We start from the raw sequence: 25,192 nt of genomic DNA, 5'->3' as shown, positions 1-25,192 counted from the left end.
ACCTAATTATTGACCTAATAATTACTAGAGTAAATTTAGATTCCTGTTTAGGGAGAAAAAGAATTTGTCCATTTGGGGCATATATATGACATAGGAAAATTTGTAATGGTAACAGATAACCTTAGTCATCATCCCATATCTATCTCCTTAATTCTGCCCCACCCTTTAAAAAAAAAAAAAACCTCCAGTTTCTTTAAAAACTGTGCTGCTCAAAACTTTAACTTCTATTTTAAGGGCCAGGATTAATCTGGAAAAAGGTGTGGAAGATTTGCATTTGGAGGGGAAGGAGAAGGAGGAGTCCAGTAAGGGCTACATGGCCTAGCCGCCATGGCGAACCTATGGCACGTGTGCCAGCGGTGCCATGCGAAGGCCTTGCAGCTGGCCAAAGGGAAGGTCCGTAATTAAGATATGCTGCGCATGCCGCATAGATTTTAGATACTAAAATCTTGTTATTAAGGTTTAATTGATGTGCTGGCACTTTTGAGGAAATTCTTTGGTTTTGTGTGGCAGTTTGGGCACTCGGGCTCAAAAAGGTCAGCCATCACTGGCTAAAGTGTTATAACCCAGAAAGAGGAAAGCCTGTTTGCACATACTGAGGAGTCAGATACTGAGTGATTGAATGGTAAAGGGGCAGGTGGGAGTTGGAGAACTAAAGCTGCTGCTTTTGGAGTAGGACATTATTAAGTTGAGAAGGGTAGCAGTTATCTGGGAGGAGGAGGATCAACTGAAGATTTGTTCACTAAGAAGACCTGGGAGACTGGGAGTCGGAGATATAGTACAGCGGTAAGGCGTTTGCCTTAGACACAGAAGGATGGTTCGAATCTCCTCATCCCCTATGGTCCCCCGAGCCTGTCAGGAGTGATTTCTGAGCATAGAGCCAGGAGTAACCCCTGAGCGCTGCTGGGTGTGACCCAAAAACCAAAAACCAAAAAAAAAAAACAAAACAAAGAAGACCTGGGAGAGTGCTATTCCCTGGTGATTAACACCTTTATTTTCTAATGTCTTTCTCCACTGAAAGAATCTAGAGCTCCTTGGAGAAATGGCTGTTTTCATGATTGCAACAGGGCAAGTAAAAGAAAGTGAGACATGCTATATGCCAGAAAAGAAAGGAGTGCTTAAAGAATGAGGGTAACATGGCATAGAGATATAGAATCAGTTTGAATGGCCCTCTACTGGAAGAAACTACTTAAGCATAATCCATGAATAAAATACAAATTCTATATTCAGATTGGTCTAAATAGAATTAAAGGGTTGAAGAAAAAGATATGTTATACAGTAAACTGATGGAATAATAAATTAGAAAAGTTACCATTTGAGAATTATATATGTTTTAAGTTGAGTATGGAGGAGAGCAGTAATCAATTAGGCTTGTTAGTAATGAGTATGGTTATAGGTATCTAAGACAGAGGCTATGACTGGATGACAGACTATATTGCTTTGCTAGATTGACACCAAATATTGTGATGCTTGGACAGTAGGCCAGGGGAATTCAACTTTATGAGGTAGGCAGTGGAAAGTTTCCTTTTTAAACAGGCGAGTCATTTGATAAAATGGTATATTTAGGAAAACAAAATATTGATATGTGGAATGAAATGGAGGGCCTGAGAGATCACAAGAATTTAAATCTTCCTCTTAAGAATTATAAGATTTTAGGGCCCGGAGAGATAGCACAGCGGCGTTTGCCTTGCAAGCAGCCGATCCAGGATCAAAGGTGGTTGGTTCGAATCCCGGTGTCCCATATGGTCCCCCGTGCCTGCCAGGAGCTATTTCTGAGCAGACAGCCAGGAGTAAGCCCTGAGCACTGCCGGGTGTGGCCCAAAAAACCAAAAAAAAAAAAAAAAGAATTATAAGATTTTGAGATGAGAAATGATATAACTTTTTTGTTTATGTTTTTGGGCCACACCCACTAACGCTCAGGGTTTACTCCTGGCTATGTGCTCAGAAGTCGCTCCTGGCTCGGGGGACCATATGGGACGCCTGGGGATCGAACCTCAGTTCGTCTTAGGCTAGCACTGGCAGGCAGACACCTTACCTCTAGCGCCACCACCCGGCCCCGAGAAATGGTATCTTTTTTTTTTTTTTTTTTTTTGGTTTTTGGGCCACACCCAGTAACGCTCAGGGGTTACTCCTGGCTATGTGCTCAGAAGTTGCTCCTGGCTTGGGGGACCATATGGGACACCGGGGGATCGAACTGCGGTCCGTCCAAGGCTAGCGCAGGCAAGGCAGGCACCTTACCTTTAGCGCCACCGCCCGGCCCCGAGAAATGGTATCTTAAAGGTTCTGTCTACTCTGACTACAGTATAGAGATTAGAGCCCATAGAGGGCATGAAGCCTGAAGAATAATAGGTGACTACAGTGATAATGCTTGGACAAAGATAGTAATACTACAGCAGATGAGATTCAGTTAGAGTTCGGAAATGATTTGAAGTAGAATCAAGTAGATCTGCTGAGGATCAAGATTTTTCCCTTTATAAGTGGTGGGAAACAAAGTACCATTTACTGAGGAGGAAGGAAAGAAGGAAGGAAGGGAGGGAGGGAGGGGGGAAGGAGGGGTGGGAGGGGGAGGGAAGGAGGGAGGAAGGCTGGAAGGAGGGAGGGAAGGGAGGGAGGAAAGGGAAGATGGGAGAAGGGATGGGAGGGAAGGAGGGAGGAAGAAAGGGTGGGAGGAGGGAGGGGTTGGAGGAGGGAGGGGTAGGAGGGGGAGGGAAGGAGGGAAGAAGAAAGGGAGGGAGGGAGGGTGGGAGGAGGGAGGGGTGGGAAGTTTGAAGAAAGCTAAAAGTGTTTGAGGTGTCTTATTTGGTAGCCAAGTGGATGTCTTTAGTTAACAGTTGGTGAGAGGCTGGGGCCTTGTTTAGAAATTGGGATATGAGACCAGATAGGTAGCTCTAGAGTTCAAGTTCCCACATACGGCTCCTTCAACACTGCCAAGTATGACCCTTGCAATCCCATGCTGGTCTCTGTTTAAAAAAAAAAAAAAACTGCATCACTGGGGATGTAGCTCAGTGGTAGAACTCATATTTCACATAATGAGGTTCTGGGTTTGATCCTCAACATCCCCCCACCAAAAAAAAGGTGGGATGTGATCTATTTTTAGAATGAACTCTAAAATCATAATTAACAGAGCTTACTTTTATTGCAGACAAAACCATATGCCATCGTTGAAAGGAAACCCAGAATATTCCCAGTAAGTCTTATAACCTATCCTTTTTGTTTTCTTGTTTTTCTCTTTCCTTCTCCAAGTAATCATTCAAAAAAAGCTTATTTCTTGCCAGCTATTTAGTGTCTGTTTTCGTATTTTTGTAAGTAGGGATGGAGTAGGGGAGAAACAAAAGCACTAATGTGAGGTATTTAGAAATGGAAGGTGGTGGTCCAGAGCCATAGTACAGCAGATAGGGCACTTGCTTTGTACATAACTGACCTCGGTTTGATCTCCAGCATCCCATACTGTCCTCTGCGCTTACAGGAGTGCTCCCTGAACACCATCAGTTGTCATCCCCAAACAAAAGACAAATAAACCAAAAAAGGAAAGTGAACATTTCTCTTCAACTTAGCTTGTTGTTCTGTTCTGACTTTTGTCAGGAAACTTGTTCTCTGACTTTCCTAATACTAAAGGGAATTGAAGCTTTATTTTAATACCATTTAAGAACTTAAGACAAAAGCCTGAGTAGATGTTCAAGCTGTAGCAACACCATCTTTAGTCCTTGTTATTTCCAAGATAGCATTTTCTGTGTTTTGCTTCATTTTCAAAGTTGACCATAACCTCTTGTCTTTGAATTTAAGTTTTATTTATGTGAACTTTTTAATTTTACATTATGAGTATGATAAGCCATTATCTGAATTAAAAATGATTCAGGGGTGGGAAGGGAGAGTGGATAGTATCCTGGGAATCAAACTTAGAACTTCATACAGGTGAAGCAAGAATTTCCATACTAACATAGATTTATCAGTATCAGAAGATTACTCAGTAGTCAGCTAATATTTTACAAGTTTTAAGCTTATTGGTTAGCACAGTAAAATGTTATATCTTGTCCTTTTTTAGTCATTGAAAGGGTATGTATGTGACCTACTACCATTAAAGTACTACTAAAATATTATCACTATTAACCACTATGTCTTAGAGTTTTTTTGAGGGGGACCACACCTTGTGACACTCAGGGATTACTCCTGGTTATGCGCTCAGAAATCGCTTCTGGCTTGGGGGGACCATATGGGACGCTGGAGGATTGAACCTCAGTCCGTCCTAGGTTAGCACATGCAAGGCAAACGCCCTACTGCTTGTGCCACTGCTCTAGCCCCATGTCTTATAGTTTTTAAAGTTTGGTTTTTGCTTTGATCAGATTGCAGTCACAATAATATATTGTCTACTTCAACCAAAGAGAATTTTAGGGTAGAGGGTGAAGAGTGAAAGAGGATATGTCAGAAGTGCATAGAGTTTACTCTTGGCTCTGTGGTGATCAGGGATCACTCCTTTGTGATACAAGGTATAGAACAGAGGTGAGCCGTAATTAAAATAAGTGTCTTAACCCCTATACTATCTCTCTGGCCCTAGTAAAGATTTTCTTCTATAATTCATTGTATATAACTGTGCCAGGGTATAAGTAACCTCAAAATAGGTCATTATTGGGCCAAAGTGGTAGTACTGCAGTTATGCTCTTGCCTTAAATACTGCCATCCCAGGATTGATCCCCAGCATCCCATATGGTCCCCTAAGCCCTCCAAGAATGATTCTTACTTCCCTCCACTGGGTATGGCCCCAAACCAAATAAAAGTCATTACCTTGCTGATTTCATTGGTGAAATCATTAGTTTATTTTGTTATTACTCTTGAAAGGAAGAAGGCTCTCTTCAGAAGATTACAGTGATTCTATGGCATTTTTTCCCTAATTTTGTATGTTTTGTTAATCTCTCCTTTTTCTATGGTATTGACCTCTTAGAAGACCTAAAGAATCTTCTTTCTACATGTAGTAAATAGAATGATCATTAGTAAACAAACCCCAAATCTCCCATCACTTAACAAAAACAGGTTTTTTTCATATTCACATTTAAACTTCTCTGGATCTAGTTCACCTCAGTCTTACTTTATGCTATGTCTAATGTGGGCTCAAAGATTATGTTAGGGGGGAAAGGGCTAGATATCACAGGGGATGATTGCCAGTTCTAAACTTGAAAATATTTCACATTATTAGTCTTCAGGTCTTTTTGGCCAAAACTCATTCTTATTCTGATATTTTAAATGTCTCCCACTCTTCTCTCTTGCCATCTTCTCTTTACTTCCCTATATTGCCACACCACCATTTTATTTATAAAGATATACAAACTGTTTCCTAGTTCTATTCTTCCACACCACTGCCATTTACCAAATAACTCTCTGCTTCCTTCTCCTCACAAATATAACACACTCAATATTCTTCTTTGGGAAAAACCACCAAAATTCCATTCCATAATTGCATTCAGCCCTAAACCCATGATTCTCCAGATGATACACAGTAATACCTCAGGATTCTAGTTAAAGAACAATAATAAAAAGGCAAATTAGGCACCTTTTGTTCAGTGCTGGAACTCGGGTAGCATAGAAGTAATTGGTTCTTAGCTAGGCTGAAATCTCAGGTTTAGCTTTGTAAGGATAACCAGCCCATTGTGTAGAAAGTTACTTGATTGGACACTGATTTTGTCTCCTAGAATATACCATAACATGTTTCTTCACTTCTCTTCCTGGTTCCAAGCTCCACCTGCTTTAATCCCACTCCAGAGAAAGTGGGTCTGGAGCAGGGGTCGCTGCAGAAAATAATCCAAACAAGCTAAGGAAGGTGAAATATGTGGTCCAAGAGCCTTCCACCTTTTAGCACAGCGGAAGAGTGGAGAAAGAAAGAAAAGATAAGGGGGAGAGGCGGGGAGAGAGAACCTCCAAAACCACAGCTTTTTTTTTTTTGGTTTTTGGGTCACACCTGGCAGCACTCAGCGGCTACTCCTGGCTCCCCGCTCAGAAATTGCTCCTGGCAGGCATGGGAAACCATATGGGATGCCAGGATTCGAGCCACTGTCCTTCTGCATGCAAGGCAAACACCTTACCTCGATGCTATCTCTCCAGCCCCACAAAACCACAGCTTTTATTAAGTACCAGAATCCACACTAGCCAGACAGAAAGAGGAGAGTAGCAGACAAAAGACTTCTCCCCAGCCCTGTTTTATTTAGATAGCCTTAGAAATGTAAAGAGATGGGGAAAGACCCAAAACCAACCTTGTTTCGAGTGAAAACCAGTTTTAGTCCAACATCAGTTCTGTCTAGGAAGGGTTTTCCTCCATCACCAACCTTGACCATATCTAAAATGAATCCTGGGCATGCCCTTTTTGGGGATATATAGGACCTTCAAAAACTGCCTCTTTGCTCATACTCATACTCATAGCAGGTTGAGTGCTAGAGGTCCTTACACTCAACCACAGACTTCCTATTCCTTTAACAATCTAGACAATATTTAGTAGAAATGAAAAGAAGAATATTCAGTAAGAATCTTTTTATACGGGGCCTGAGAGATATCATGGAGGTAAGGCGTTTGCCTTTCATGCAGGAGGTCATCGGTTCGAATCCCGGCGTCCCATATGGTCCCCCGTGCCTGCCAGGAGCAATTTCTGAGCCTGGAGCCAGAAATAACCCCTGAGCACTGCTGAGTGTGACCCAAAAACCACAAAAAAAAAAAGTAACTTTTTATACCTAGTTAATCACATATGCTTTACCTATGTTTTACATACATAGTACCAATTTCTCATGTTGTCTTTATGTCTCTTAACTCTTCTGGAAACATTTGAATCAGACAGTTTAATTGTCCAAAGGTTACTTTCACTTCAGTGTGATCTCTAATGTAAGACTAATCCCAGCTTATTGCATTTTGAACTTGTTTCTCAGAATCTCAATAATTCTTACAATTTGAATTCAGAAGCAATTTGATTTTGTATAGTGCATAGTCCCGAGTTTTTTGATTACCTGCTTTTTTTGTGTTGTTTTGTTTTGTTTTGGGCCACACCCAGCTGTGCTCAGGGGTTACTTCTGGCTCTACACTCAGGAATCACTCCTGGTGGGTGTGGGGGACCCTATGGCATATTGGGATTGAAACTGGGTCGGCCTTACCCACTGTCCTATTGTTCCAGCAGGTAATCTTCTCAATAAATTACTTCCTGCCTGTGATCATGCTTAGTTTTTTTCTTTCTTGGACACATGGTAGTGATCAGGGATAACTTCTGGCAGAGCTTGGGAGACACATCCTCTGTGGGAAATCAAACCCCTGAGCGCTGCCGGGAGTGACCCAAAAAGCAAAAAAATACCCAAAAAACTACATACAAAACAGCCATAAAATACATATTAGACAAAAATTTATTTTTACAAGTTTATAGCTAATTCTAGAACCTCACATTCATTTGACAATCTGTTTCCAAAAGTATTATTGCCTTTTGTTCCCATCTTTTACCCTTTAACACCAATGTCCTTGCTGCCAGATTGCTAAACTAGTGCCAGTTGGTTCAATTCAGCTTTAGAGCTAGCTTATGGCACTAATTTCTCTGTGAGGGGATTGTAGTAGCTGTTGTGACAAATCCCTCCTTCCCCCAAAAAACCCCATATACTGGTTTAAATATAATAAAAGTATATTTCACATCAGATCATTAATCCTTCTTGAGCTATACCAGGTTAGGAACTGGCAAGGTAAGGATAGAGATAACTCTAATGTACCTAACCAGGTAACAGAACCTGTTTTCAAAACACAAAATTGAAAGAGCGCTAAGTAATTTGTCTAAAATTATCATTTGTTAATAACAGTACTAGGATTTTCATCATTTGGTCCTGACTCCAAACCCTTTCTACTATATGTATTATAATCTTGAGACACTTTAGTGTTGTCTTATAACATCTGAGCAAAATGGTAAACTGGATAACACAAAAGAAATTCAGTTGCTGGGAATAATTACCACCTTATATTGAACTAAAGATTTTTCCATGCAGCTTCTCCTAGTCCTTGGAGGAGTGCAGAATAAAGATGATTCCTCTTTCATTTTGTAAAGACAATCTACCTGGTTTTTGCATGAGCAAAACTTGTATTTTTCACTTAAGATTTTGAATACTGGGGCCCGGAGAGATAGCGCAGCGGTGTTTGCCTTGCAAGCAGCCGATCCAGGACCAAAGGTGGTTGGTTCGAATCCCGGTGTCCCATATGGTCCCCCGTGCCTGCCAGGAGCTATTTCTGAGCAGACAGCCAGGAGTAACCTCTGAGCGTCGCCGGGTGTGGCCCAAAAACCAAAAAAAAAAAAAAAAAAAAAAAGATTTTGAATATTGGTTCCTTATTTTCAGACAGTTCCTATTTTGTCTTTTTGAGTGTTCAAGTGAGGTGCTGGGTGAGAGCTCAAAGGGCTGGGCTCATGATGGGAGGCCCAGATCAATCCCTTGCTCCACATGGTCATCCCTGATCCATACTGAAAGTGACCCTGAACACCATCAGTTGTGGCCCAACTCCTCCCTCTGCTCCAAAATAGTAAAAGATTCAGAGCCGAACTAGATTTCCTGTATGAGATTTGACAAACTAAAACTTACACCAGCAAGATTTTTTAATGCATGTTTTGTTTTCCTAGGGCGATACTATTCTGGAGACTGGAGAAGTAATTCCACCAATGAGAGAATTTCCTGATCAACATCACTGAAGACTATTTAAGAACTTTAAAGGCTTATGAGCTCCAAATTTGTTGCTCCAGTTCCATATTTACTGAACATATTTTCTGGAGAAGTAATTAATAAATTTAACTTTCAGATGTGTCTGTTTCATCCCAATGTACATTTGGCACTCTTTGATTTACCAATAAAACTGGACACTAAGAAAATAGTATGTGAATAATGACAACTGCGTTTTCTGACCAGTCTTGATTTGAAAACTGGATGTAGAAAAGGTGTCACACAGGACTTTAACTTACACAGAACATACACTTGTGAGAATACATTACATACACTTGTCTGATGTGAAAATAAACAGTGAGCATTGTGTACTAAGTAAAAGTAAATTCCACCTATTTCTGAATCTAAGATATTCAAGGCACCATGGACTGAAAACCCTGTTCATCCCATCTAGAATCCTCATAACTCGACAGCTTTTAAATTGAAGTTGCTTTGTTCTGAGAGGAGACATTTATTTTTTGTTTTTTGGGCTACACCCGGTGACGCTCAGGGGTTACTCCTGGCTGTGTGCTCAGAAATCCCTCCTGGCTTGGGGGACCATATGGGACGCAGGGGGGAATCCAACCATGATCCGTCCTGGGTCAGCCATGCAAGGCAAACGCCCTACCACTGCGACACCGTGAGAGGAGACTATTAATGAGCGAGCAGTATTTGAGACAAAAAAAATGTAGTCATTGCCAAGGATGGCATACAAAAATAAAATTCAGAAACTCATTTTTAATTTTTTTTTTTACTTTTACATCTTGCAGATGTGCGGTAAAGGTGAAGTCAAAAAAATAAGGTTACAGACAGAGTAATTACAAATGTTCACTCTTCGCGAAGAAAGCTTTGGTCTGGGTAGTCCTTCCTCAGCTGTCTGCGAGCGGAGACCGTGGATGCATAGATGACGCATCCCCAGGAGAGTAACACGATCGCCAGGAGCAGCTAAAACGCGAGGGAGAAGAGGGGGGGGAGGGGAAAGGCCCAAGACCTGTCACGTGACAGGCGCCTTTCCCCACCCCCACCGGTTGCTACGACGTTGCTAGGGTGGGAACGCCGCGGTCAAACCGAATAAATAAAGTTCCGGCGACGTGAACGCTCGGCTTCGCTTGCGTCAGAAGCGGAAAAGCGTGTCCTCAGGAAGAGGAGGAGCCGAGGAGGGAGCGAAACGCTTAATTCGGGAATGGATTCGGGAGTTTCGGGAGGCTGAAGGCATAGGGGTCCTCCCCGCCTTGGGACCGCAAAAGGTCCATCCTCTGGGGCCCCCCCAGACCGGCAACCTACCACGGAATAAATCCAGTCGAGAGTGCGGCGGCTTACAGGCTTCATGGTAAGCAGGCGGCTGCGGTGCGCGGCCAGGAGCGGGAGCGAGGGGGCCTACGGGAACCTCCCGGGCGGTGGCGGCGGAGCGGCGGCGGCCATCTTTCAATCTGGCGAGATCGCCCGCCCCCTGGCGTCCGGGCGCGTTTCCCTTCGACGCGGCTGGCTACTTCCGCCCGGAGTTGGGAGTGGGTGGGTGAGGTCACGTGATCTCGCCCGCCTTTCCCGACGGGAGGACCAAGGGACCAGAAAATGGGCTAAGATTTGCTCGAATTTTTCCACCTCAAGCTATGGCGTGCTTCGTCAAGCAGCTTATTTGTTTTAAGGCGCATTTTATTACCAGCGCGGGGTATTGCCGTATGCATTAGAAAGTTCCTACGGAAAAGGAAAAAAGCATCCGCATTGTCAAATACCTTGGGACCTCAATATCGTCTTCCAATATTGGAAGAATGTGATGTCCCTTTAAATGTCCACCGTCCCTACTTCGGCTCCCCCATCGACGCTCAAACCATTTATTTTGGCGCGGATGAGCAAAAATGGGAGCTCACTTTTGTAACTACCGAGTCGGCGTGGATTTCGAGCCCTTCGAGGAACTATTCTGAGGAACGCCATAGCTTGTAGAACTAGATAGTTGTAGGAAGAAGTACGTGGCACCAATATTCCGGCCTGGTGTAGCTGCTAGTCAGTAAATGCACATTTTTTTCTGTGCTTCCCAGGATGCTCGTATCAAAGGTAAAAAAAAAAAAAAAGACAAGGGACTGCGTTTTGGCTGGTGGGCGGTTTGGATGGGACTCCTTCTGCATGTGGCTTGAGTGGGACAGGGGCTGCTTTAAGGCCTAGCCTGCTCATTCTTTGGCATCTGAGATGATGGAAGCCGGGTTTGAATCCTGGGTTTTTTTTGTTGTTGTTAGGGAGGGAAAAAATAAAAACACTGATCCCTTTTTTGGGGGGGGGGAACGAGCTCTCATGTTGAAGGTAATAATAGACCGTTTACTCTTAAACAGCAGACGATGGAAGGATCATTCTCTTAGGCTCTGGTTAGGGCAGGTTTTATTTAAAAATTTCCATTCCATTCCATTCGATTCTATTCTGATGTCACTAGCGGCGCAGTCCCCGGGATTGCAGCTCTCACAATTCCGTTCTGCCTCCGTCCACTAAGAGATGATTGTGCCATGACTCCTCGAGGTTGAAATGGGAGCAAGCTAGCTCATCGTGCTTGACGGTTAAGTGACCGTTAAATCAGGACGTTTGGAACCTCGGGGGATCAGCCCTGAAACGGGGAGGGCGTGAGCGAGGCTGCTCCAGCTCCTGGAGGCCCTGGCGTGGGGGCAGGGCGAGGCCAGGAGCCTCGGGTCGGGTCGGTGCGGGCCAGGCAGGCGCTGGCCGGGTCCTGGGTCCTAGGACGCATGCGCGCTGCTGTGTTGTGATTGGCCGGGCCGTGCGCGCGCGCCACAGTGGACTTGGCCTCTGCGATTGGTGATGCGAACTCTGACTTTTACGTCGCAGGGGTCGCCACAGCCTCCCGGGTCGCCGCTGTCCCGCCCGGAGGGTGAAGCGCCCCCGCCTGCGCCCCCTGCCGAAGGCCGGCGGAGAAGTCGCCGGGTGCGTCTCCGCGGAACCTGCCGACACCGACCGATCTTCTTGGGCCGACGAGAGCTCGCCAGGAGCACCCCAACCGCGCCGGAGACGGGGTCCTCCGAGGTGAGTCTGGCTACTGGTGGGGTCCGCAGGGATTCAGCCGGCCGGTTCTCCGGCCTGGAGGGGGTGACCCCGGCCCACCTGGCACCTGTGCATCCCAGGCTGGAAGCTTGGATGAGGATCCCTAAGGACTCAGTCCTGGCCGTGTACACGGAAAGAAGAGGAGTGGGGTGGCGGAGGGTGGCAAGGAGACTGGAGAGGGGTCATCGGTGGTGGTGGGTGGCATCGGCACAGATTGAGGTGCTGGCCCTTAGGGCCCTGGAACGCCGAAGTTCCATCCATAAAGGAAGGGTAATGGCAGTTTATAAGATGCCACACGTGGGTGCCCGTGGCCGATTGTGACCCAAGGCAGTCATCTTTCTGATGTGGGACTTGACTCCAGCGGTAGCATATTTCGGAGTGGGACAGTATCTCTTTTTCTTGTTGGTTAGAGTCATAGAAAGAAGGGGTGGGAATAATGTACCATCTGTTTTTCTGACGTGAAAAGAAAGAGGAACCCGAGTTGTTGAGCCTTTGGGTTTCTGGTGTGTCTTTTAGGAGCAAAACGCAAAGCCCTAGATGAAGCCGGAATACAGGTACTGGGATCAGTGGGTTTGGAGGGAAGTGTTCACTCCTGGCTCTGCACCGAGGGATCACTCTTGATGGGCTTGGGTCATATGGGATGCCAAGGATCGAATTTGAGTCTGTCGTTGCAAGGTAGAACCATCTGAGCTGTCTCTCCTGCTTTGGAATTGCTTTTATGAGATTTGATTACTTTTTTTTTTAACTTTCATATGGTCTTTCAGCGTATGATATTCATTTTACGAGGACGCTGAACTTAGTATATATTGTGCTTCCGTACTATAACTATACTTAACAGTGAGAGTGTACTTTTTATAACTGAAACCCAACTATACAATATTTGTAATCATAGTTCTTAAATAAAGATATTATTTAAAAAATTGTTGGGGAGGGGTGGCATGGAGTGATAACAGTGTATTTGCCTAACACACCTAACCCGGTTTATCCCCAGTACCCCATATGGTCCCCTGAGCCTGCCAAGAGTAATTTCTGATTACAGAAATAGGAATAACTGCTGAGCACTGCCTGATGTGACCCCCAAACAAAACAAATAGTTGGGGGCTAGAGAGATAAAACGATGGGCAGGTTGCTTGCTTTGTACTCTGGTTCAATCCCCAGCTCCACATAAAATAAGTGTCATCCTCCTAAGCCTTTGTAATCAGATTTGATAGACGGAAATGACCAAAATTAGCTTTATTCTTACATAACAGGAAAACTATTGAATTCTTTTTTTTTAAATCTTTATTTAAGCACCATGATTACAAGTGTGATTATAGTTGGGTTTCAGTCATAAACAGAACACCCCCCTTAACCAGTGCAGCATTACCACCACCATTGCCCCCTCCTACCTGCCTATATTTTTTTACAGTTGCTTTATTAGAAGTTAGTATGCATAAGTATATCACATATTTTTATAATACAGGTATATTGAATATCAATGTTAATGGCATTACTTTGGGATACTAATAGCATACATTTGTGAGACCAATAGAGCATGAAATCATTTGATCAAATCTAGTCATTGAGATATAAGGTCACCTACTCTACAGATTGAACCACATCCTTAGTCTCCTCTTGTCTTCTTTCTTTTCTTTTTCTTCTTCCTTCTCTTCCTCCTCCTCTTCTTTCTCTTCTTCCCCTTACTATTCTTTGTCCTCTTCTTACTCTCCTTCCTCCCTCTTCTTTTTCAGATGAATCCTTTTCATCTTCCCCCTCTTGTTCTTACTATTTTTCACAATAATCTTTTTACTCCTTTTTGCCTTATTCTTACTCTTTGCCTTATTTTTCTTACTCTTCTTCTTCGCCATATTCTTCTTAAAATTCTTCTTCCTCCTCTTCCTGTTCTCACTCTTCCTCCAACTCCTTATTATTATTATTCTGGGTTTCTGGGACTTCATTGATTCCTATGTTGTTTCTGTTGAGTTTCTCAAAGACTTCTATTTTCATCGGTTCACATTCTTTGAGTAGTTTAGACATGGTCTGATTATTTGCTTTATAGTTAGTTCTCTTCCAATCTCTTCTATTGTATGGAGTTGTTCTACATCTCATCCTCTGGCTCACTGATCCCATTGCAGCTGCCGTTACTCCAGTGGAGGGGTTTTCCATTGAGGTTTTCAATTCATAAGCTGAGTTCTTCAGACCTGTTATTTCAGTGTGAAATTTTCTAATTTTAATCGTCAAATCTTCTTGATGCTTATTTGTGCTCCATTCAAGTCTATCGATGTTTTTTTTGAGCTCCCTGAACATCTTCCAAAATTCTTCTCTAAATATCTTATTTGAGAGGATACCAAACTGTTTGATACATTTTGGATTATCAGAGCAGCTGTCTTGATTCTCTAAACATGGGGTTGTACTGCAAAATTTTCCCATTGTTAAGTTTGTTAATTGCTTTTTAAAATGTGCAGAGGTGGGGTTCAGGGGTTAAAAGATGACTGTGGCTGCGGAGCTCCTCGGGTGTGGGCCCTGGAGAGATTATGTTCCTTGGTGTCTATGGGCTGCCTCCCACAGAAAGAAGGACCTATTGAATTCTTATGTGCTGCGAGTTTATGTGGATTTTTTTTACAGGGCCACCTTTTTAAAATAGGTATTTTTCTTGACCTATTCTGGAATTGAGAAAACTAAAGGCTGAACCATATATGGTCCTCTGGACTCATCAGCATTGATCCGTAACTCTAGAGCTAGTAGTAAGACCTGAGTGCTGCTGGGTGTGGTATGTCCCTCCACACTCCCCCCCACAACCCCCTTCTAAAGAAAATAATTATTCTGTATCACTATGATTTGATTCTCAATCCTGGCTCTATGTTTGAACTAGCATAATATTTCCAAATATAATGAGCAGATTTTATCTACAGTTGCATTTTAAAGAAAGCTACAGAAAGATGGCTTATATAGAAAGTTTCACTATAAGATACTTAATTCTTTCAAGCATTCTTTTATTCACTCTGCTTATTTTAAATGTCCAATCTGTGATCTAAATTACTGAGACTTCACAAAGACCAAGGACAGCCAGTGCTAGTGTGGATGTAAGGAGAAAAGGAATCATTTCTTGGAAATTGAGTTCCCATAGGATCTAGCAATACCACTCCTAGTGCTATATCCTAGGAACACAAAAAATAACAATACAGAAATGCCCTCTGCACTCCTGTGTTCATCACAGCACTATTTATAATAGCCATAATCTGAAAACAACCTAGGTGCCCAGGAATAGATGAGTTGCTAAAGAAAACTGGTACATCTCTATACAATGGAATACTATGCAGCTATCAGGAAAATTGAAGTCATGAAGTTTGCTTATACATGAACAGATATGGAGATTATTATGTTGAGTGAAATGAGTCAGGGGAGAGGGATAGACATAGAATAATTTCCCTAACTTGTGGGCTATAAGGAAAATAAAAGAAATAGGGTAATAATATCCAGAGACAATAGATAAGAGGATCAGGAGGACCACCAGTCCATGGTAAGAAGCTTTCCACAAAGAGCGGTGAGTGTAGTTAAAGGGTGTACTATGACACTGATAGTTGGAACTGATCACTGTGGATAAGAACTGGGTGCTGAGAGGGTATAAAGTGACATGCATGTCACCCCTTCAGTAACAATAGTGCAAAGTACAGTGTCCAGAAGGAAGGAGAGAGGGAGGAGAGAAGGAGGGAAGAAGGGAAGGAAAGAGAGAGAATATGCAGTGTTGAAGGGTGGTGTGCATTCTATGACTGAAACCCAATTATGAGCAATTCTGTAACCATGGTGCTTAAATAAAGCAATTATACTTAAAAAAATTAACCAGATTCTGTGATTGAACCCTTTTTTTTTTTATTTTCACCTTCCCCTGACAACTATCTTATTTCCTTAGATTTATGTTTGTTGATGATCTGAAATTTTCCCCAGCAAAGATTTGGGTAAGGGTCAGTTTAGGTCGATCAGTTTATCCTAAGAATGGTTATCATTGAAATTGTTAAGGAAATAGTTCTAGAAGAATGGATACATCTCCCTTAAGAGGAAACATATAATATAGTCTTCATTCCTAGAGGACTCAGAATTCCTTACCACAGACTTATTCTAGAACAAGAAGTCCTAACTGCCATCAGGTAGATTGTTGCTACTTAAACCCAGACCTCTCGTACAAATCTTACATCTGTCTCCTGGCCAGCCCTATTTTAGGCCTTCATTTATTTTCAGAAACTGCTTTGTTATACAATTTCCATTCCAGTTTTATAATTCATGTTTAAAGTTTGTTAAGTAGTTTTTGGGTTATTCAAGTGTAAAGCTCTACATGCGTAACCCACCCCTGGAAAAATAGATATGGAGCTGGCATCCCCCTGTGAAATAATCCAAACCAAGTTGAAGAGGGTGAGACACCTGTAGTTCAGGAGATTTCCACCTTACGGCATGCACCTGCCAAAGCTGCAGCCAGAATCCACACTAGTGAGGCTGAAAGAGAGGGAGTGTCTGTTCTGGTCCTATCTAGGTAGCTTTAGAAATGTAAAGAGAGGGGGAAAAGACCCAGAACCAGCTCATTTAGGGTGAAAATTGGTTGTAGGCCAACGTTCAACCATATCTAATTTTTATAGTTCTAAGAAGTCGTCTCAGAATTCTGGGTCAGGGCAGATAGTACCTGAAGTAAGGTGCTAGTCAGTTCCTGGCACCACTACTACAACGTTTTTAAATAGACCCTGGAGTAAGCCCTCAGATTAGTGCAGTGACCTAAGACAAACAAAGAAATCAATCCCTTTTTATTCCTACCAAGCAACCATCAATCTAATTTCCATGTATAGTTTGCCTGTTTGGGACACTTCATATAAAATGGCATTGTTGATAGGTGGGAAGTCGCAGTTGGCTGGGGTAGGAGAGGTAACATGATGGGTAAAGTGCTTCCCTTGACTGAACCTGGATACGATTCATGGCATCCCATATGTTCCCTCAGCACCAGCAGTGATTCTGAGTACAGAGCTAGGAATAAGCCATGAGCATTGCCAAGTAAGTCCTAAAAATCAAAAAAAGGAAATTGCAGTTGTGCAGATTGGCAGTTCTACATCATTTGCATCTCAGCAAATACTTTAATTTGAATACTTATGATGATGTTGAAGAAATAAATTCCATTCTCATTGAATTACTTTGCATTTATTTCCTTTGGTATTTCTATTTTGAATTGGGGGTGTCATACACTGTGCTCCTGAAACTTTCAAGGTTTACTCCTTGTTCTGTGCTCTGCTATCATTCCTGTTGATGTTGAGTATGCTGTGCCAGATGCAAGGCATCCTTACCCTCTGTACTCTCTTTCGCTTCTGGTGGATGTTTCTGATTAAATGCCACTCTTTAGTTAAAGATAGTCTGGGGTGGGGGGTGGGAGAGCACATACAGTTCTGCTCATGACTTATTGTCTCTGAGTGCAGATGACTCATGGCAGTTCTGGAATGGCCATATGGGGTGCCAGGGATTGAATACCGTTCAGTCTTCTGTGAGGTACAAACTATACTTTGGCCCCAGGTAGGGGTCCTTCTCTATAAACATTAATATAAATAGGACTTTTGTTTTGTTTTGGCCTGGGTGGTTGTGCTCAGGGCTTATTTCTGATTCTGTACTTAGGTCACTCCTGGCAATGAGTGGACCACTTGAGTTATTGGTGGGTGACCATAATCAAGACAAGTGCCTTTCTCCCTGTACTGTCTCTCTGACTCCCCAAAAATCTGTCAGGTTTTGAGCTTATTCTGTCCAACTAGTTAAATAGGCATCTAAAACTGATAAGGAGAAGACAAGGTTTCAGGGTTTTACTTTTTTGTTTAATTGCTTTCTTTAAAGATATGTGTATATACTTTAAAAGCAGGGGTCTCAAACACATGGCCCGCGAGACATTTGCGGCCCTCCATACAACATTTGCCCTAGAGGAATCTTTTTTTGTTTTGTTTTGTTTTAGTTGTTTGTGTCACACCCCCCAATGTTCAAGGCTTATTACTGACTTTGCACTCAAGGATCACCCCGACTTTGCCTCCTGCGGCCCCCAGGTAAATTGAGTTTGAGATCCCTGCTTTAAAATATGTATGTATGTATTTTATTTAAAGATATGTATATAGGGCCCAGTTTACCTTGCAAGCAGCCGATTCAGGACCTAAGGTGGTTGGTTCAAATCCCGGTGTTCCATATGGTCCCTCGTGCCTGCCAGGAGCTATTTCTGAGCAGACAGCCAGGAGTAACTCCTGAGCACCGCCGGTTGTGGGCCCCCCCCCAAAAAAAAACAAACAAACAAAAAAAAGATATGTATATCACATAGTTTTATTTTTCCAAATGAGAGCAAAATTATTAAAAAGAATAGAAAAGGAAAGAAGAGAAGGAAAAAACAAGATATAGTACAGTGAAAAGCAAATTTGTGAAAATTGTATTTTTAAAGAGATCATTAAGTCATTAAAGGTTTAGTAAGATCTTGTTGCTTGCTAGCAAACCATTCTGTTACTTTATTTCTGAACATTAAGTGACTTCTGCTATACATTGGCATCTAAATTGGTGTGTTTCTATGGGGGTGACACTCCAAAAATGACCTGGTGATTCAGCCCAAATACCAGCATACTTGGAGTTTGGTCAGATTGGTATCTCTTTAGAGTTGTAAAGGAGTGGTGAAGCAGAGCTATAGGCAAAGCTGCAATTGCAGGGCATGGTTTTGACCCGCCTTATTGCCACCAAGATTGCCTGTTTTCACCAGGGCTGTGGAGTTGGATGAGGAGTTGGAGTCAGAGGAAATTTTGGGTACCTGGAGTCGGAGTTGGAGCATTTATCCACTGGCTCCACAGCCCTGTTATCTACCGACTTTGCAGCCCTGATTATCAGCTACACATAAGGCTAGTGTACATATGATTTTTCATGGCTTAATTTACATCTTTTTCAAAAGCAAATAAAGGCTATGGAACCAGTACACAGAGCTGACATAGTTTTGTTTAATCTCAAGTCTATTACTCAATAATATCCCTTTATTTCGGTTGATTCTGCTTGATACAAACACCTACACACAACCACCACCACCACCCCAAATGAAATATAAAATAGCACCATTTCTTCTTGCAAAATCATACTAAAAAAGGGGAAATTTTACATAAAGAAACAAGCTCTTATCTACTAGAGATAAGAACTGATACACTTTACAATACAGGGGCATCTACCACTTTGAACATATGTCTTGTGGACCCAATTTAGATTCCAGGTGATGAGACAGCTACCGTCCAATCCCGAACCCTAGATCCCAGACATACAACTGACAGACACAGTTCTCCGCAACAGCTCCAGGAACCAATCTCCCTCTAAGACATTTTTAATATTTCTCTGACACCAACATGCGTTGGTTTTGTTATGACATCCTGACAGTGAGGAAATGGCATACTAATTTCCACTGTTTTCTGAGCCAGTTGACTTGCCAGGTCTAATGATAAGATGAAATCAGAAGACATGTCATCCTTTATTGATCTTTTTTGTTTTTTTGCAAAAGCCAAGTTTGCTATCTACAGAAGACTGCTTGTGACACCATGACTGGGCAGAACTTAACCTGGGACCAATAAAAAAAGACCCTAGTCTAGGATTTGGCCTATGATCTGTACAGCAACCAAGATCTCTAATTCCAGAGGTCTGACTGTGACAACTGCTACTTAGCAGATCTTCTAGAAGCATATAATGAAAGACTCTATCCTAGGCCTCATCCTGGGATCAGGGCAAAAACCAAGACCACCAACTACAGGAGACTGATTAAAACAACAGTGATGGAGCACAACTCCTAGAACCGTAAAGAAAGACTCCATCCTAGGTTTCATCCTTTGACCTGTACAAATACCAAGATCTCTAGCTACAGAGGCAGGATTTTATCATCCATGACAGAGTGGAAAGTTTCCAGACACCATAAAAGGACCTGGAGAGAGTCAAAGAACATGTACGGAGCCTGTAGTTACTGCCATGATAGTATACTTCAATGGTGGAGAAACCCTTTATCTCTTAGGCCAAGTGAATTCCCTTTCTCGTTTTCCCATTTTTTACTGTGCCTATGCAAGAAAAAAAAAAAAAGAGAAGCACAAATTAAATTTTTTTAGTTTTGTTACTGTTGTTTTGTGTTCTGTTTTGTTTTTATTTCAGAACCGTGGTTATTGTGTGGTTGTTGTCTTTATTGCTGTGATGCTTTTTAGTTTTTTGTTTGATTTTTTGTATTGTTTTTCTTCCTTTTTCCTTTCTCCTAAATTGATATTTATAGCTTCTAGAAGGACTCCTCCCATTTTTTGCTTGTTTGATGTTTGCCCCATTTTATTTTACTATTTTTTTCTTTTCTCAAACAGAACCTCATAACTTAAACCATCTTGTTCTGCTTCACAAACGGAGGGGGAAATACTGGAGGGTACCAAGAACAAACAGTCATATGAACATTAAGTAGAAATAAAAAATCAGATTTAAACACCAAATCCAAAGCCAATGACAACAGAATCAATACCCAATCTAGAAAATACAGAGGAGACCACATATATGAGGATATGGGATGCATGCTAGGAACAGGAGTGGAAGGAGGAGGACATTGGTGGTGTGATTGCCCCTGATTTAATGTCACTATGTACCTAAAATATTACTGTGAAAGATTAGTAATATACTTTGATCAAAATAAAAAAAAATTTAGGTTGGGGCTGGAGTGATGGCTCAGTGTTGGATGTTTGCCTTGCATGCGGCTGACCCAGGATGGACCATGGTTCAATCCCCCCCCCCCCCCCCGCATCCCATATGGTCCCTTAAGCCATGAGTAATTTTGGAGCACAGAGCCAGGAGTAACCCAAGCATCACCGGGTGTGACCCAAAATAAAAACAAAATTAGTTGTTATAGGGGCCAGATTGATAGCGTGGTAGTATAGCATTTACCTTGCACCCACTGACCCAGGAGGGACCTCGGTTAGATTCCCGGCGTCCCATGTGGTCCCCCAAGCCAAGAGCAATTTCTGAGTGCATAGCCAGGAGTAACCCATGAGCGTCACAGTGTGTGGCACAAAATCCCCCCCACCCCCCCCCCAAATTAGTTTTTATATTCTTTTTTTTTTTTTTTGGTTTTGGGCCACACCCGGTGGCGCTTAGTGGTTGGTTACTCTTGGCTATCTGCTCAGATATAGCTCCTGGCAGGTACGGGGACCATATGGGACACCGGGATTCGAACCAACCACCTTAGGTCCTGGATGGGCTGCTTGCAAGGCAAACACCGCTGTGCTATCTCTCCGGCCCCAGTTTTTATATTCTAATGAACATATGGATGCTAAGTATATTTTCTTCTGTATTTTCTTAGTATATTTTGTACTTTTTATGCATCCATTAGTTCTCAAAACTATCTTTAATAGGAAAAAATTGAATATTATTTGATATCTTTTACAACATTTGGGTATTTGTGATAAAAATATTTTTTAATCTTTACAATAAACGTAATTTTACATCAAGGTAGAGTTTACATTCTGAGGGCTTTTTATGTTGTCACAAATCACTGCTCAACAATGAAATTGAAACAGTAGCAACAGGTCCACAGTCACACTTTAATTGTGCAACCTGAATTTGCTTCCAGGATGTTTGTACTTTTAAGTACTATGTTATAATGTTGCACTTTTCCTTCTTGTTACTGCTACACAGTGATTTTTATTAGAGTATGTTTTGAAGACATATTTGGCGTTTGTTCAGATTAGTAATTTCTTTTTATTCGTTTTTGTTTTTGTTTTTGGGTCACACCCAGCAGCGCTCAGGGGTTACTCCTGGCTCTACGCTCAGCTCAGAAATCGCTCCTTGCAGGTTCGGGGGACCACATAGGATGCTGGGATTCGAACCAATGACCTTCCGTATGAAAGGCAAATGCCTTAACCTCCATGCTATCTCTCCGGCCCCAGATTAGTAATTTCTTATCAGATCACTAATGGTTTTTTTTCCTTTTTACAGATAATATCATCGGCTACCAAGGAATTTAAAATGGACAGCTTTTCACCTAAAGCTGGTACTAGCAAATTGCAGCAGACAGTACCAGCTGATGCATCTCCTGATTCTAAGTGTCCTATATGTTTGGACAGATTTGATAATGTTTCTTATTTGGATCGCTGCCTGCATAAATTCTGTTTTCGCTGTGTGCAGGAGTGGTCAAAAAACAAAGCTGAATGTCCACTATGTAAACAACCTTTTGACTCTATTTTTCATTCTGTGAAGGCAGAAGATGATTTCCAGGAGTATATCCTAAGGCCTTCATATAATGGATCTTTTGCCACTCCTGATGGTCGAAGATTCCGCTATCGCACAACTATGACAAGGGAACGAAGCACTTCCGTTTATTCGCCTAGTAGTACTGTGAATAGAAGAACAACTACTCCACCAGATAGTGGAGTAATATTTGAAGGGTTAAGCAATGCAGCAAGACATAGAGAGAGTGAACTTATAAGACCGACTTCACTACGGAGGCCAGCTACTGTTGCAGATGAACGATCTTTGCGGAAAATACAAGAACAGGATATTATAAACTTCAGGCGAACTCTCTACCGGGCTGGTGCTCGTGTTAGAAATATTGAAGATGGTGGTCGCTACAGGGATATTTCTGCTGAATTTTTTCGTAGAAATCCTGCTTGTCTTCACAGACTAGTTCCCTGGTTAAAACGAGAACTCACGGTTCTTTTTGGAGCTCATGGTTCTTTAGTGAATATTGTACAGCACATCATCATGAGTAATGTTACTCGATATGACTTAGAGAGTCAGGCATTTGTGTCTGATTTAAGACCATTTTTACTCAATCGTACCGAACATTTTATACATGAATTTATCAGTTTTGCTCGATCTCCTTTTAACATGGCAGCATTTGATCAGCATGCTAATTATGATTGTCCTGCCCCTTCCTATGAAGAAGGTAGCCACTCTGATTCTTCAGTCATAACAATTTCTCCAGATGAAGCTGAGCCCCAAGAGATGGATGTTAATGTAGCCACTGTGAGTCAAGCACCATGGGATGATGAGACTCCAGGACCATCATATTCAAGCTCTGAACAAGTTCATGCTGCTATATCTTCCCTTTTAAATTCATCTGACAGTTCAGATGATGAACTTGTATCAGCAAGAGCCACATCTCAGATACAAGAAGTGCAAACCAATGAGGACCTAAATAATGACAGTGATTCTTCCTCAGATAATTGTGTCATTGTTGGGTTTGTTAAACCATTAGCTGAGAGAACCCCAGAACTTGTTGAACTGTCCTCTGATTCTGAGGAATTAGGATCATATGAAAAAATGGAGACAGTGAAGACACAAGAACAAGAGCAGTCTTACAGTTCAGGTGATAGTGATGTTAGTAGATGCTCAACTCCACATTCTGTCCTTGAAAAAGATGAGCAAATAAACAAAGGTCATCATGATTCTGCTACGAGAATGAAGTCGAAGGAGGAGGAAAAACGATCTACGTCATTGTCATCTCCCAGAGACTTGAACTTATCTATCAGGGGAGACAGGGTATATTCTCCATATAATCATAGACACCGCAAGACAGTACGATCGAGAAGTTCAGATTCTCGTTCACAGAGTAGAAGTGGACATGATCAGAAAAGTCATAAAAAGCATCATGGGAAGAAAAGAATGAAAAGCAAACGATCCAGAAGCAGAGAGAGCAGCAGACCTCGAGGTAGAAGAGACAAAAAGAGGTCACGGACTAGAGAGAGTAGTTGGTCAAGAAGGAGTCAAACACTGTCTTTAAGCAGTGACAGCACAAGCAGATCAAGGTCTCGTAGCAGTGATCATGGTAAAAGAAGATCACGAAGCAGAAATAGAGATCGTTATTACTTAAGAAATAATTTTGGAAGCAGATATAAGTGGGAATATACCTACTATAGTAGAAACAAGGACAGAGATGGTTATGAATCGTCTTATAGGAGGAGGACACTCTCCAGAGCGCATTACTCTAGACAATCTTCAAGTCCAGAATTTAGAATTCAGTCCTTTTCTGAAAGAACAAATGCTCGGAAAAAAAGTAATCACAGTGAAAGGAAATATTACTACTATGAAAGACACAGATCGAGGAGTCTGTCTAGTAGTAGATCAAAGACTGCATCTGCTATACCTGACCGGATCAGAAATGAAAAACCTGGAGGGAAACGAAAATATAAAACACGTCATTTGGAGGGTAATAGTGAAGTGGCTCAGACATCTCGAGAATTTGCTTCTAAAGTAAAAGAGAGTCATTACCAAAAGTCATCAAAATTAGATGGAAACTACAAAAATGAGAGTGACAGCTTTTCAGACAGCCGGTCATCAGACAGAGAAACAAAACACAAAAGGAATAAAAGGACCAGAAGCCCAAGTGTAGAGATAGTCTATGAAGGAAAACCCACCGATACAGCTAGACATCACAAAAAGAAAAAGAAAAAACATAAGAAGAAGCATAAGAAACATGGGGATAATGCTTTACGTTCTCCAGTCATCATTACCATTGATAGCGATAGTGACAAGGATCCTGAAATAAAGGAGAATGCGGAGTGTAACAATAGTGGTCCTCAGGACTCTCTACACAGTGAATTTTTACCTCCTTCCTTGGAACCAGCTGAAACTAAAGATGTCGTTACAATAGATGATGAATCTGGTGTTGTGGACAAGGAGTGTGATGTTACTTCATTTGACACCAACAGAACCGTACATAATACTCCACCCCAGATAGCTTCAGTTGAACAAACTCTTGATGTTAGAGAAGAGAGCATCTTTACCTCTGATGTGGAGAACCAACCAAGTAATGTGTCTATTCAAATTGAGCCATCAACACAGTTGCCATCTCCACGGACATCATTAATGCCACTATCTCTTGGTGGAGACTGATTTGTCTTAAACCTGCCAAAGCGTCTCAGTAAGAATTCTAATGTAAAATGGAAAGAAAGGAACTGTCATTAAGTTCAGTCTACTTAAAGATGACATAGTGAAACTCTTTTTCCCCCCTTAAAGTATTTTATGTTTCTTTCTGTTAAAAATTTCTAAAAATCACTATTTGTTCAAAAAGTCTGTATGTTCCAGCCTCAGAGATATGCACTTTTAAGTGAAGAAAAATATCGCTAGGGTTTATTTAAAACTCGGGATCCTTTTTAAGTAAAAAATTGTAAAGTTTAGAAGTTATTTCATAAATCCATATGGTATTGACATATTTTTAAAGTAGTTGATGGTATTTTTGAATTTGTTTTGGCAAGTTATTCTGGGAATGTGCTATAAGCTGGGAGAAACCCTTTGAACAGTCTTTATTTTTTATTCTTAAAATTTTGTATTATTCAAAACCATTACTTCAGATTAAATTCAGGCATTTTAATATGCAGTGTATCTTAATATCTGCCAAAAGAAAAGTTTTTAATATTTCCTTTATATACTTGTTGATCTGGACTTCCAGTAAAAACAAATGTGTATTCAACAAAAGAAAATAAAACAGTAATACTTTAAAACCA

General features: G+C 41.8%; 3 protein-coding genes across 5 annotated transcripts in view; 2 read left to right on the top strand and 1 right to left on the bottom strand.

The window, feature by feature from the left end:
• NDUFB6 (NADH:ubiquinone oxidoreductase subunit B6) overlaps positions 1 to 8,786 on the top strand; it is a 12,357-nt gene extending 3,571 nt beyond the window's left edge. The window contains exons 3-4 of the mRNA XM_049774243.1: positions 3,140 to 3,184; positions 8,612 to 8,786. Coding sequence (XP_049630200.1) covers positions 3,140 to 3,184; positions 8,612 to 8,680 — 114 coding nt within the window. The 3' untranslated portion in view covers positions 8,681 to 8,786. The remainder of the gene's footprint in view (positions 1 to 3,139; positions 3,185 to 8,611) is intronic.
• SMIM27 (small integral membrane protein 27) overlaps positions 1 to 10,157 on the bottom strand; it is a 25,836-nt gene extending 15,679 nt beyond the window's left edge. The window contains exons 1-2 of one of the 2 annotated variants that reach the window (XM_049774256.1): positions 9,972 to 10,157; positions 9,520 to 9,632 (exon numbers count right to left, since the gene is read on the bottom strand). In XM_049774256.1, coding sequence (XP_049630213.1) covers positions 9,520 to 9,632; positions 9,972 to 10,016 — 158 coding nt within the window. In that variant the 5' untranslated portion in view covers positions 10,017 to 10,157. Of the gene's footprint in view, positions 1 to 9,500; positions 9,633 to 9,971 lie in introns of those variants that run through there. The other variant, XM_049774255.1, reaches the window with a different exon arrangement.
• Positions 9,908 to 25,192, top strand: TOPORS (TOP1 binding arginine/serine rich protein, E3 ubiquitin ligase). Of its 2 annotated transcripts, none has more exons than XM_049773112.1 (3): positions 9,908 to 10,017; positions 11,514 to 11,708; positions 21,684 to 25,192. In XM_049773112.1, exons 1-3 carry the CDS (start codon positions 10,015 to 10,017, stop codon positions 24,579 to 24,581), a joined length of 3,096 nt encoding a protein of 1,031 aa, XP_049629069.1. In that variant the 5' UTR covers positions 9,908 to 10,014; the 3' UTR covers positions 24,582 to 25,192. The 2 variants fall into 2 exon arrangements, with proteins under 2 accessions (XP_049629069.1, XP_049629061.1); XM_049773104.1 differs by lacking the exon at positions 9,908 to 10,017 and adding an exon at positions 10,583 to 10,739.

This window comes from Suncus etruscus, chromosome 1 (assembly GCF_024139225.1).
Source record: "Suncus etruscus isolate mSunEtr1 chromosome 1, mSunEtr1.pri.cur, whole genome shotgun sequence".
In the NCBI taxonomy this organism is placed as follows: Eukaryota; Metazoa; Chordata; class Mammalia; order Eulipotyphla; family Soricidae; genus Suncus; species Suncus etruscus.
This window is presented reverse-complemented; position numbering and strand designations above follow the sequence as displayed.

Excerpts from the sequence above, each read along its gene's own strand:
- TOPORS (XM_049773104.1), top strand. Across the intron at positions 11,709-21,683 it reads CGGAGACGGGGTCCTCCGAG|ATAATATCATCGGCTACCAA; the intron begins GTGAGTCTGGCT and ends TCCTTTTTACAG.